The 13,883-nt window shown below is 46.4% G+C and overlaps 1 protein-coding gene across 1 annotated transcript; it reads left to right on the top strand.

Annotated features, from left to right (window-relative positions):
* Positions 1-228: 228 nt before the first annotated feature.
* On the top strand, positions 229-11,031 carry LOC115124258 (low-density lipoprotein receptor-related protein 8-like). Its single transcript, XM_029653659.2, has 4 exons — positions 229-235; positions 2,976-3,239; positions 6,784-6,852; positions 8,507-11,031. Exons 1-4 carry the CDS (start codon positions 229-231, stop codon positions 8,851-8,853), a joined length of 687 nt encoding a protein of 228 aa, XP_029509519.2. The 3' UTR covers positions 8,854-11,031.
* The last annotated feature ends 2,852 nt before the right edge of the window (positions 11,032-13,883 follow it).

The raw sequence follows: 13,883 nt of genomic DNA, 5'->3' as shown, positions 1-13,883 counted from the left end.
TGACTGTGCCTCTGTCTCTGATTGTGTCTCCGTCTCTGACTGTGTCTCTGACTGTGTGTGTGTCTCTATCTCCCTCACTAAGGCCCAGACAGCTGTAACCTGGGCAGTGAGGACAACGGTGGCTGTGAGTACCTGTGTCTCAAAGCCCCCCAGATCACAGAGCACTCCCCCAAATACACCTGCGCCTGCCCCACAGGACAGGACCTGGGCCCCGAAATGCGTGCCTGCATGCCAGGTGAGAGGGTGGGTGTTAGTGGAGGCTTGTGGGAGAATGGGTGTGGGTGGGTGTTAGTGGAGGCTGGTGGGAGAATGGGTGTGGGTGGGTGTTAGTGGAGGCTGGTGGGAGAATGGGTGTGGGTGGGTGTTAGTGGAGGCTGGTGGGAGAATGGGTGTGGGTGGGTGTTAGTGGAGGCTGGTGGGAGAATGGCTGTGGGTGGGTGTTAGTGGAGGCTGGTGGGAGAAGGGGCTCAACTGGTATCGTTCCCTTCATTCCATTCTATCCGTTACCATAAAGCCCATCCTCTGATTTAATGTGACCCCAGCCTCTACTACTGTGTGGGACTTTATTTTAGGTTTTGATAAAACTATAGTAAAACTATATGATCACCTTAAAGTCCAATCGTGTTCTAGTCTAATCGTGTTCTAGTCTAATCGTGTTCTAGTCTAATTGTGTTCTAGTCTAATTGTGTTCTAGTCTAATCGTGTTCTAGTCTAATTGTGTTCTAGTCTAATTGTGTTCTAGTCTAATTGTGTTCTAGTCTAATCGTGTTCTATTCTAGTCTAATTGTGCTAATATTGGTCTAGTCTAATATTGGTCTAGTCTAATATTGGTCTAGTCTAATATTGTTCAGGTCTAATATTGGTCTAGTCTAATATTGTTCAGGTCTAATATTGTTCAGGTCTAATATTGTTCTGGTCTAATTGTGTTCTAGTCTAATCGTGTTGTAGTCTAATCGTGAATAATGATAAGTGAGAAAGTTACAGAGGCATAAATATCGTACCCCCCTGTTATTGGTAATGGTGAGAGGTTAGATCATATCCCCAAGACATACTAACCTTCCCTGTTATTGGTAATGGTGAGAGGTTAGATCATATCCCCAAGACATACTAACCTTCCCTGTTATTGGTAATGGTGAAAGGTTAGATCATATCCCCAAGACATGCTAACCTTCCCTGTTATTGGTAATGGTGAGAGGTTAGATCGTATCCCCAAGACATACTAACCTTCCCTGTTATTGGTAATGGTGAGAGGTTAGATCATATCCCCAAGACATACTAACCTTCCCTGTTATTGGTAATGGTGTGAGGTTAGATCATATCCCCAAGACATGCTAACCTCCCCTGTTATTGGTAATGGTGAGAGGTTAGATCATATCCCCAAGACATGCTAACCTCCCCTGTTATTGGTAATGGTGAGAGGTTAGATCATATCCCCAAGACATGCTAACCTCCCCTGTTATTGGTAATGGTGAGAGGTTAGATCATATCCCCAAGACATGCTAACCTCCCCTGTTATTGGTAATGGTGAGAGGTTAGATCATATCCCCAAGACATGCTAACCTTCCCTGTTATTGGTAATGGTGAGAGGTTAGATCATATCCCCAAAACATGCTAACCTTCCCTGTTATTGGTAATGGTGAGAGGTTAGATCACACCCCCAAGACATGCTAACCTTCCCTGTTATTGGTAATGGTGAGAGGTTAGATCATATCCCCAAGACATGCTAACCTTCCCTGTTATTGGTAATGGTGAGAGGTTAGATCATATCCCCAAGACATGCTAACCTTCCCTGTTATTGGTAATGGTGAGAGGTTAGATCATATCCCCAAAATGCTAACCTTCCCTGTTATTGGTAATGGTGAGAGGTTAGATCACACCCCAAGACATGCTAACCTTCCTGTTATTGGTAATGGTGAGAGGTTAGATCATATCCCCAAGACATGCTAACCTTCCCTGTTATTGGTAATGGTGAAAGGTTAGATCATATCCCCAAGACATGCTAACCTTCCCTGTTATTGGTAATGGTGAAAGGTTAGATCATATCCCCAAGACATGCTAACCTTCCCTGTTATTGGTAATGGTGAGAGGTTAGATCACATCCCCAAGACATGCTAACCTTCCCTGTTATTGGTAATGGTGAGAGGTTAGATCATATCCCAAAACATGCTAACCTTCCCTGTTATTGGTAATGGTGAGAGGTTAGCATGATCTTTGACCCTCTGTAAATATCTCACTCATCATTATTCACGATTCATACAGGATTATCTGTAACCATGGTAGCATCCACATTCATGTAAAAAAGTGTTTTGAAATATATTATATTCTTATTTACAATAAAAGTGACTCCAAAATGACACAATACATTATTTACCATTCATTTCTTTAATATGAAACACAACCAAAACTGCAAATGCATCTAACAAGTTTGTAGAGTCATTGTGTGCTAGGAATATGGGACCAAATACTAAACTTTTGACTACTTTAATACACTATAAGTGAATTTGTCCAAATACTTATGACACTTCCAGATGCGGGGACTAGATACATAAAGTGCTTTCATTTCCAAACAGTTGATGAAAATACCCTCAAATTAAAGCTGACAGTCTGCACTTTAACATCATAGTCATAGTTTCATTTCAAATCCAAAGTGCTGGAGTACAGAGCCAAAACAACAATAAAATGTGTCACTGATCCAATACTTTGAGCTCATTCTATAAGTGAATTTATCCAAATACTTATGACTTCTTTAAATGTGGGGACTAGATACATAAAGTGCTTTCATTTGTAAACGGTAAAACAGAAATGTATGAAAATAGCCTCAAATAAAAGGTTACATTCTGTGTTGTTGCATCTCATGAAACATTTGATCTCAAATCCAAAATGCTGCCGTGTTGAGCCAAATTCAAAGTTTTAGCTTCACTGTCCAAAATAAATTGATAAACTATAACTAATATTGACTTTCCTTCTTCCTCTAGCAAATGAGACCACTACCACATCATCACCTGTGGCCATCACCACGGCCGCCAACGACAAGGTCTCCCCTCGCACTTCTGGGTCGTCCCAGGCAGACGCCGGGGTGCCCCACCTCATCCCAGCCCCCTCCAGCACCCCAGAGCCCCCCCCTGGGGTGGAGGAGAAGGAAGGCCGTGGTTTGGATCCCACTGCTGACACCAACATCCTGGTCACCTCCACCACAATAGGCTTCGTCGTCAAGGAGGACAGCAACCTCTCTCACCACTGTGAGTGTGTGGGTGTTTGTATCTGTGCAGTATGTTTGTACTCTGTTTAACAGACGTAAATAAGTGGCAGTTAGCTACATAGTAAAATAGATTTGACAGCACACCATAAAAAGGCTTTAATTATTCATGTATTCCCCTTATTCAGCAATTAGCGTGGATGTGTAATTTTCAATCATTTAGAGAGATAGAAAAAACATTTCACCTAGCAGGCATGATCATATAAAATGTCATTATTGTGTGTGAGTGTGAGACTAGAAATGGGTATATAGACTACATGACCAAATGTATGTGCTCATCGAACATCTCATTCCAAAATCATGGGCATTAATATGGAGTTGGTCCCCCCTTTTGATGCTATAACAGCCTCCACTCTTCTGGGAAGACCGAAGACCTTCCACTAGATGTTGGAACATTGCTGCGGGGACTTGCTTCCATTCAGCCACAAGAGCATTAGTGAAGTCGGGCACTGATGTTGGGCGATTAGGCCTGGCTCGCAGTCGGCGTTCCAATTCATCACAAAGGTGTTCGATGGGGTTGAGGTCAGGGCTCTGTGAGGGCCAGTCAAGTTCTTCCACACCGATCTCTACAAACCATTTCTGTATGGACCTGGCTTTGTGCACCGTGGCATTGTCATGGAAACAGGAAAGAGCCGTCCCCACAAGTTGGAAGCACAGCATCATCTACAATGTCATTGTATGCTGTAGCGTTAAGATTTCCCTTCACTAGAACTAAGGGGCCTGAACCATGAAAAACATCCCCAGACAATTATTCCTTCTCCACCAAACTTTACAGTTGGCACCATGCATCGGGGCAGGTAGGCTTCTCCTTGCATCCGTCAAACCCAGATTCGTCCGTCAGACTACCAGATAGGGAAGCGTGATTCATCACTCCAGAGAACGCTTTTCCACTGCTCCAGAGTCCAATGGTGGCGAGCTTTGCACCGCTCCAGCCGACGGTTGACATTGCACATGGTGATCTTAGGCTTGTGCGCATGGTGATCTTAGGTTTGTGTGTGGCTGCTCAGCCATGGAAATCCATTTCATCAAGCTCCCTATAGTTATTGTGCTGAAGTTGCTTCCAGAAGCAGTTTGGAACTCTGTAGTGAATGTTGCAACCGAGGCCAGACTATTTTCTACACACTACGAGGTTCAGCACTCGGCAGTCCCTCTCTGTGAGCTTTTGTGGCCTAGCACTTCGCGGCTGAGCCGTTGTTGCTCCTAGACGTTTCCACTTCACATTAACAGCACTGACAGTTGACATGGGCAGCTCTAACAGCACAGGAATTTGATGAACTGACTTGTTGAAAAGGTGGCATCCTATGGTTATGGTAGTGAGGAGCAGAGGGGAGCAGCTGGTTATGGCAGAGGGGAGCAGTTGGTTATGGTAGTGAGGAGCAGAGGGGAGCAGCTGGTTATGGTAGTGAGGAGCAGAGGGGAGCAGCTGGTTATGGTAGTGAGGAGCAGAGGGGAGCAGCTGGTTATGGTAGAGGGGAGCAGCTGGTTATGGCAGAGGGGAGCAGCTGGTTATGGTAGAGGGGAGCAGATGGTTATGGTAGTGAGGAGCAGAGGGGGAGCAGCTGGTTATGGCAGAGGGGAGCAGCTGGTTATGGTAGAGGGGAGCAGCTGGTTATGGCAGAGGGGAGCAGTTGGTTATGGTAGTGAGGAGCAGAGGGGAGCAGCTGGTTATGGTAGTGAGGAGCAGAGGGGAGCAGCTGGTTATGGTAGTGAGGAGCAGAGGGGAGCAGCTGGTTATGGTAGAGGGGAGCAGCTGGTTATGGTAGAGGGGAGCAGATGGTTATGGTAGTGAGGAGCAGAGGGGAGCAGCTGGTTATGGCAGAGGGGAGCAGCTGGTTATGGCAGAGGGGAGCAGCTGGTTATGGCAGAGGGGAGCAGCTGGTTATGGTAGAGGGGAGCAGATGGTTATGGTAGTGAGGAGCAGAGGGGAGCAGCTGGTTATGGCAGAGGGGGAGCAGCTGGTTATGGCAGAGGGGGAGCAGCTGGTTATGGCAGAGGGGAGCAACTTGTTATGGCAGAGGGGAGCAACTTGTTATGGCAGAGGGGGAGCAACTTGTTATCGCAGAGGGGGAGCAACTTGTTATGGTAGTGAGGAGCAGAGGGGAGCAGCTGGTTATGGCAGAGGGGAGCAGCTGGTTATGATAGAGGGAGCAGCTGGTTATGGTAGTGAGGAAGTAGAGGGGAGCAGCTGGTTATGGCAGAGGGGGGCAGCTGGTTATGGCAGAGGGGAGCAGCTGGTTATGGCAGAGGGGAGCAGCTGGTTATGGCAGAGGGGAGCAGCTGGTTATGATAGAGGGGAGCAGCTGGTTATGGTAGTGAGGAAGTAGAGGGGAGCAGCTGGTTATGGCAGAGGGGGGCAGCTGGTTATGGCAGAGGGGAGCAGCTGGTTATGGCAGAGGGGAGCAGCTGGTTATGGCAGAGGGGAGCAGCTGGTTATGGTAGAGGGGAGCAGCTGGTTATGGCAGAGGGGAGCAGCTGGTTATGGCATAGGGGAGCAGCTGGTTATGGCATAGGGGAGCAGCTGGTTATGGCAGAGGCGAGCAGCTGGTTATGGCAGAGGGGAGCAGCTGGTTATGGTAGTGAGGAGCCGCTGGTTATGGTAGAGGGGAGCAGCTGGTTATGGCAGAGGGGAGCAGCTGGTTATGGCAGAGGGGAGCAGCTGGTTATGGCAGAGGGGAGCAGCTGGTTATGGCAGAGGAGAGCAGCTGGTTATGGCAGAGGGGAGCAGCTGGTTATGGCAGAGGGGAGCAGCTGGTTATGGCAGAGGGAGCAGCTGGTTATGGCAGAGGGGAGCAGAGGGGAGCAGCTGGTTATGGCAGAGGGGAGCAGCTGGTTATGGTAGAGGGGAGCAGCTGGTTATGGCAGAGGGGAGCAGCTGGTTATGGCAGAGGGGAGCAGCTGGTTATGGCAGAGGGGAGCAGCTGGTTATGGCAGAGGGGGAGCAGCTGGTTATGGTAGTGAGGAGCAGAGGGGAGCAGCTGGTTATGGCAGAGGGGAGCAGCTGGTTATGGCAGAGGGGAGCAGCTGGTTATGATAGAGGGGAGCAGCTGGTTATGGCAGAGGGGAGCAGCTGTGTGTGTGTGCGTGCGTGTGTGTTATAGAGAGGTAGGTGTAGGGCAGTAGGTGACTGTGTACTAATGAAGGCTTTATAGAGTTTATGAATTAGAATTAGGTAAGGACAGTGCCAATGTAGTACCCAGGGGTTCTGAGAGGAAATACAGCCCTGTCCCAGGGGTCCTAAGGGGTAACACAGCCCTTGCACCAGGGTTCATGAAGGGAGAAGTGAGACATTGAGAAATGGCAGTTGTGTAAAATTTGATTTTCTCTTTCTCCCTCTTTCTGTCACTATCACTCTCTCTCGCTCACTTTTAATTCCCCTCTCTCTTTTCTTCTCTGACACTCCCTCTCTGTCTTTCTCTCTCTCCTTTTCTTTCTCCCCCATCTCTCTCTCTCCTTCTCTCTCTCTTGGTTTCTTTCCTCTCTCTCTCTCTTTCCTCCTCCCCCCCCCCCCCTCTCTCTCTTCTCTATAGCTGGAAGTGAACATTTCCTCCTGGGTGAGAACCTGACAGTGGCAGTTCTGGGAGTAGTGATCCCCATAGGTAAGTACATGTCCACTCTCTGTACTCCACGGAGGCTGCTTCTCCTGTCCCACCTGCTCTATTTATCTCCTATCTACTGATCCTGGTTCAGTTTGGACGAGAGAGACCATGCCTAGAGACATGGCCCTACTCTCCTATCCACTGATCCTAGTTCAGTTTGGACCAGAGAGATAATGTCTAGAGCCATGGCCGCTCGCAGAAGCCATGATGTGTGTCTTGACATTCTGCCACTGCATATCCATCCATTTATTGTCTGTGTTGGGTACGTTCCAATCAAAACAACCATAGACCTTCAGGTGGCCGTGGGTTTGGTTGCATATATTATTGCAGGTAGTCAGAAAACGCATAGAGATGGAAGTAGTCTAAATGGATGAAAAACTGACTGAAACACCTGGGGGCTAACTAGATTTGTCCAATAAGAAATGTTATTTTCGTTTTACACTGCAAATGATTGCGTTGCGTGCCCTAATGAACGTGACCCTGTCATTCTGTCCTTTTCTGGAGCATTTTTATCATAATTCATGTGGAGCCGAGGCTTACGTGTAGGGTACTGAGGTCATAGTGAGGGCATATGGGCAATGCTAGTCTCTCCTAACCTTCTTATTACAGAGTAATGGACACACTGGTGGTCACAGGGACAGCAGAAGACTCACCAAGGTGAATTAGATTAGCAGAGAATTAGCCAATAAGCAGAAAGAACCCAACAATGTTTGGGCTGACCCCTTTCACCTGGCCCCACTCCCTAATCTTTATAAGGTGACTTAGACAGGACAGGACTTACCCATATAATGTAATAATGTCCTCAAGCATAAGTAATGGCATCGTGATGATGATATGAGTTTTTACTCAGGGATTGTTAGTAAGTCACTCTGTACTGAAATGTAAATCAATTACAATGAACTCTTAGATTATGAAATGATGTCACCTTTTACTCTGAAGATAATCTGCAACTGTTTTTGGAATCCAGCTAATATTAAAGTGTAATACATCTGCAGTTAAAGCTAACCTGTAGTAATACTCAATTGAAGTATAATGTTGAAGTAGCTAGTGAAGGTAATGTTAGCTTCTACCTACTGTAAGAAAGGATGTCTTCTAGACACCCTTGTCTCTCGGTCCTTAAATGCATTAGTTAAAGATACAACCCTTAAAGATTCTAGTAAACCCTCAGTTTTATGAGCTTGCTGGACAGTTAAAGTTCCTCTGTGCCAAATCCTACTTCACTGACCAAAAGTCCAGTCCATAATAGCCACAGTTTTTCATGAATACTGACTCAAGCCCAGTTTTTGCGAAGATCTCTCAGAAATGACCCATTTGACAGGACTTGGTGTCATGGTTACGCATAGCCTAGCTGGCTCCAGAAGTTTTGAGACAACCATAATGTTGCCTAGATAATTGTTTTTAAAAGTAATGAGATTATACCTTGATGATATTAATGGCAATTGATCCACCAGCCTAGCAAAGAAATCTCCAACACAAGGCCAGTTCCTTCTGCGTCCCCCTCCCCGCTTTGTCCCCCCGCATGCCTTAATTTGCTCTACTTCATCTCCTGTGCCTTTCGTCTCACGATGCTCATGCTCCGATGACATTAACGCTCCCCCATCTCCCCTGTGTCCCCCCTATCCTTCCCCTGCCACTGTGTGTTAAACGCATGCAGTTCCTATTGTTGCCACAGTGATCTTCGGCCTGCTCTGCACCGGCGTCTACCTGGTTTGGCGGAACTATCGCCAGAACGCCACCAAGAGCATGAATTTCGACAACCCTGTCTACCGCAAGACCACAGGCGAGGGCGAGGAGGACGAGATTCACATCGGCCGGACAGATGGCATCATGGGCGGCCACCATGGGCACCACCCGTACCCGGCCGGAGTGGGGTGTGGCGTAGTCGGCGGGGGCGGAAATACATGCCCACAGTTCATTGCGCTGCCACTAGGTGGCAGTATGCCTGATCCGGGGACTCATTGGTACACGGAGCAGCCTATGCTGTCTACTACGGCGAAATGAGTATGGAGACAAGACAAGATGGCCGCTCAGGAGGTTAATTTTCAAGATGGCCGCCGCTCAGGCACACGCACACACAGTACTGAGGTTACAGGTCACTCAAGCTGACTGACTTGTTGAATGGATGGACATATGATGTTATGATATCATCACATCCAGCCATTAAAGGCCATGATGTGCCAGTTCATTACACAGGATCGACAGTTTTACACTTTCTACGTTTTTAAATGTGATGTCAGAGTTTGGGTGGGTTCCAATTGAATTCCTGTCAATTTAGAAAATTGATAAGAATTCAGTTCATGAATTCTCTACGTATCAATTGAATTTAGATATATTTCCTCACTGGACTTGAAGAGGAGTCAACTCCAATTCTGTATGTTTTTCATCCACTTTTGATCAATCTAAGCAGTATTGAGCTGTGTTATATGTCTCACGTTTAAGGGCGAGAGGGGTTACAAAATATTATTTTAATCCTTTGACGTTTTAAATTTAGGCTCTCCATTTTATTTCCCTGGTGGAACCTCAATTTTCTGGAGAGACTTTTTAGGAGGTTTAAACCACGGCAGCACCTTAGTAGATGGGACAATCTGTACGGTTTTAAGATATTCATTTAACATGTTTTATTGCTCACCTCATTATTACTAAAGATGTCATAGTGTTTAATTATTCTGGTCGGGGCATTTGTGTGGAGTGAAAGGTTTAAGAGAGAGTGTGTGGGCTTGTGTGTGAGTGTGAGTTTGCTTGTCTGTCCCAGCATTTGTGTGTGGATTTACGTGTGTGTGTAAACCTGTGTGTGTACTTTCTCTCGCCATTGGAGAGGAGTTTTGCATCCTTGTTGATATCCTGTGAAGTACAGTTGAGCCGTGGCAGAAACCTCTTTGATGTTTTCTTTATTGAACCACAAAGGCTATCAGAAGGCAAGCAGGGAATAGGAGGGTCAAGGAGAGATTTTGGTGGGATCCAAGAAAAAACTGAAGGCTTAGCGAGAGAATCCTTTGTAGTTATTAAGGGTGGCCTGGATTTATAGGCCCAGTGAAAATAGGTCTAATTACCAGCTAATGGCCAAGGGTATCTGTGTTAGGCAGGATAATGACAACAGAGTTGGCTGAAGCAGAAATAGCCAGCTTTCTGGCTAGCATGCTGATTATCAAGGCTAAAGCAGAAATAACTAGCTTTCTGGCTAGCATGCTGTTTATCAAGGCTAAAGCGGAAATAACTAGCTTTCTGGCTAGCATGCTGTTTATCAAGGCTAAAGCGGAAATAGCTAGCTTTCTGGCTAACAGGCTGTTTATCAAGGTTAAAGCAGAAATAGCTAGCTTTCTGGGTAGCAGGCTAATGTGTATCTAGGCTAAACCAGAAATGGCTTTTGGCTACATGGCTAATTGTTAGCTATTATTCTTCTCTCCTTTTTAGCTGTTTTCCATGGCCATAGGGTATGTGGTTGGTAAATGTGTCATCTGTTTTTGGTGATTTTATTCTCCCATCTGCTCTCTTTGTCAGTAAACTCATACACACACAGTCACTCACCCTCGATAGATCACACAAAGGCATGCATATTCACTCACCCTTCACAAGCACTCCACAATGCCCCTGTCCTCGTTCTTTGAGCAGATGTCATTGTGAGTTTTCATACATGAGGGCAATAGTAGAAGGTCTAACATACAGGAGGAACTCAGTAGGAGGTCTATCATACAGGAGGAACTCAGTAGTAGGTTGATTGTTGACAAAAGGCTCCTGTCAGGTGATTTGGTGGCCGAGGCTACGTGGCAGATTTAGACTTTGTCCCAAATGGCATGCTATTCCCTTAATAGTGCACTACTTTTGACCAGGACCCATAGGGCTCTGGTCAAAAGTAGTGCATTATATAGGGAATAGGGTGACAGTTGGTTTGCAGTTCTCAACAGTAATGAGGTTCGGTCAGGTTGGATCCTCCGGTCAGTAAACACGGCCCTCCTTAATCCCCCTCTCTTTTATCCCCCTCTCATTTGTCCCCCTCTCTTTTGTCCCCCTCTCATTTGTCCCCCTCTCTTTTATCCCCCTCTCTTTTATCCCCCTCTCATTTGTCTCCCTCTCTTTATCCCCCTCTCATTTGTCTCCCTCTCTTTTATCCCCCTCTCATTTGTCCCCCTCTCTTTTGTCCCCCTCTCATTTGTCCCCCTCTCTTTTATCCCCCTCTCATTTGTCCCCCTCATTTGTCCCCCTCTCTTTTATCCCCCTCTCTTTTATCCCCCTCATTTGTCTCCCTCTCTTTGTCCCCCTCTCATTTGTCACCCTCTCTTTGTCCCCCTCTCATTTGTCCCCCTCTCTTTTATCCCCCTCTCATTTGTCCCCCTCTCTTTATCTCCCTCTCATTTGTCCCCCTCTCTTTTATCCCCCTTTTTTATCCCCCTCTCTTTTATCCCCTCTCTTTATCCCCCTCTTTCCCCCTCTTTTATCCCCCTCTTTTTATCCCCCCTCTCTTTTATCCCCCTCTCTTTATCCCCCTCTCTTTTGTCCCCTCTCATTTGTCCCCCTCTCTTTTATCCCCCTCTTTTTATCCCCCTCTCTTTTATCCCCCTCTCTTTTATCCCCCTCTCATTTGTCCCCCTTTCTTTATCCCCTCTCTTTTATCCCCCTCTCATTTGTCCCCCTCTCTTTTGTCCCCCTCTCATTTCCCGCCCCCTCTTTTATCCCCCTGTCCTTTTGTGCTGTCTGTCACACTAGTGCTCCGCTGTGCTGGGTAAATAGACATTTCAGAGTCCCTTCCATTGTTGTATTTTTGTTCACGGAGACCGACAGGAGGGAATGGGAATGAGTGAGATGGAGGGTGTGTGTGTGTTTTGTTTATGTTCATCCCACAGCCATATTGAAAACTTTTTGTAGGCTCTTTGTTGCACAGCCCTCTCAGAATGCCTTCTATGATGTGTGTATTGCATGGGGAGGTGTGTGTGTGTGTGTGTGTGTGTGTGTGTGTGTGTGTGTTGTGCACGTTTGTCAGGGTGAGTGCACATGAATTTGTGTATTTGGGACCGGAGTAGCTGGCGGGGGGGAGGTTGAAAATCATGATTTGTAAATACATTGTCATATTGCAAAAAAAAGTTTGATAAAGTATTATACAATTGTGTAAAAGAAAAAGATGTACATAAGATTTTAGATAAGAAAAAATTGTTGATGACGGTAAATTAATTTATTTGTATAAAAGAACACTGTATTGCCTGATTGTACGAAATATGAATTAACCACCAAAGTGTTTTGTGTTGTCGCTTGGTCTTGTTTTCATCTGATATCCTTTTATTTTTTATTTTATTTATTAGTACAAGTCATACAAGGTGGTTCATCCTCAATATTCTCAATATCATCTCATTGTCTTTCATCCTCCTCTGTTTAGAAAATTAATTGTTGTTTTCTCGTGCCTTTTTTCTTCTTTAGGTCTTTTTTTACACTGTTTTGTTGTGGGAGGGAGATGGGTTCTTATGTACATGAAAATAACATCTGTACTCAAATTGCCAAAATGGTCTGTCACCTTTTTATTATTTTCTGAAGTTATTCTTAAATATTTCTATATATTGATATATACAATTTTATTGAACATCTCTTCCTTGTGTCTTTTCTTCCGACTGTTTCTCTTATGATTTGAATCCTCTTTTTTCAGCTAAACCCTAGACTGTCATGCTAGCTGAGAGACCAGCCAAACCCTAGACTGTCATGCTAGCTGAGAGACCAGCCAAACCCTAGACTGTCATGCTAGCTGAGAGACCAGCCAAACCCTAGACTGTCATGCTAGCTGAGAGACCAGCCAAACAGACTGTCATGCTAGCTGAGAGACCAGCCAAACCCTAGACTGTCATGCTAGCTGAGAGACCAGCCAAACAGACTGTCATGCTAGCTGAGAGACCAGCCAAACAGACTGTCATGCTAGCTGAGAGACCAGCCAAACAGACTGTCATGCTAGCTGAGAGACCAGCCAAACCCTAGACTGTCATGCTAGCTGAGAGACCAGCCAAACCCTAGACTGTCATGCTAGCTGAGAGACCAGCCAAACCCTAGACTGTCATGCTAGCTGAGAGACCAGCCAAACCCTAGACTGTCATGCTAGCTGAGAGCCAAACCAGACTGTCAAACCAGCCAAACCCTAGACTGTCATGCTAGCTGAGAGACCAGCCAAACCCTAGACTGTCATGCTAGCTGAGAGACCAGCCAAACCCTAGACTGTCATGCTAGCTGAGAGACCAGCCAAACCCTAGACTGTCATGCTAGCTGAGAGACCAGCCAAACCCTAGACTGTCATGCTAGCTGAGAGACCAGACCAGCCAAACCCTAGACTGTCATGCTAGCTGAGAGACCAGCCAAACCCTAGACTGTCATGCTAGCTGAGAGACCAGCCAAACCCTAGACTGTCATGCTAGCTGAGAGACCAGCCAAACCCTAGACTGTCATGCTAGCTGAGAGACCAGCCAAACCCTAGACTGTCATGCTAGCTGAGAGACCAGCCAAACCCTAGACTGTCATGCTAGCTGAGAGACCACACAAACCCTAGACTGTCATGCTAGCTGAGAGACCAGCCAAACCCTAGACTGTCATGCTAGCTGAGAGAAACCAGCCATGCTAAACCCTAGACTGTCATGCTAGCTGAGAGACCAGCCAAACCCTAGACTGTCATGCTAGCTGAGAGACCACACAAACCCTAGACTGTCATGCTAGCTGAGAGACCAGCCAAACCCTAGACTGTCATGCTAGCTGAGAGACCACACAAACCCTAGACTGTCATGCTAGCTGAGAGACCAGCCAAACCCTAGACTGTCATGCTAGCTGAGAGACCAGCCAAACCCTAGACTGTCATGCTAGCTGAGAGGCCAGCCAAACCCTAGACTGTCATGCTAGCTGAGAGACCAGCCAAACCCTAGACTGTCATGCTAGCTGAGAGACCAGCCAAACCCTAGACTGTCATGCTAGCTGAGAGACCAGCCAAACCCTAGACTGTCATGCTAGCTGAGAGACCAGCCAAACCCTAGACTGTCATGCTAGCTGAGAGACCAGCCAAACCCTAGACTGTC

The sequence above is a fragment of the Oncorhynchus nerka genome, linkage group LG20 (genome assembly GCF_034236695.1).
Source record: "Oncorhynchus nerka isolate Pitt River linkage group LG20, Oner_Uvic_2.0, whole genome shotgun sequence".
NCBI classification, from domain to species: Eukaryota; Metazoa; Chordata; class Actinopteri; order Salmoniformes; family Salmonidae; genus Oncorhynchus; species Oncorhynchus nerka.
The sequence above is the reverse complement of the archived record's forward strand: the minus strand, read 5'-3'. Positions and strand labels throughout refer to the sequence as shown.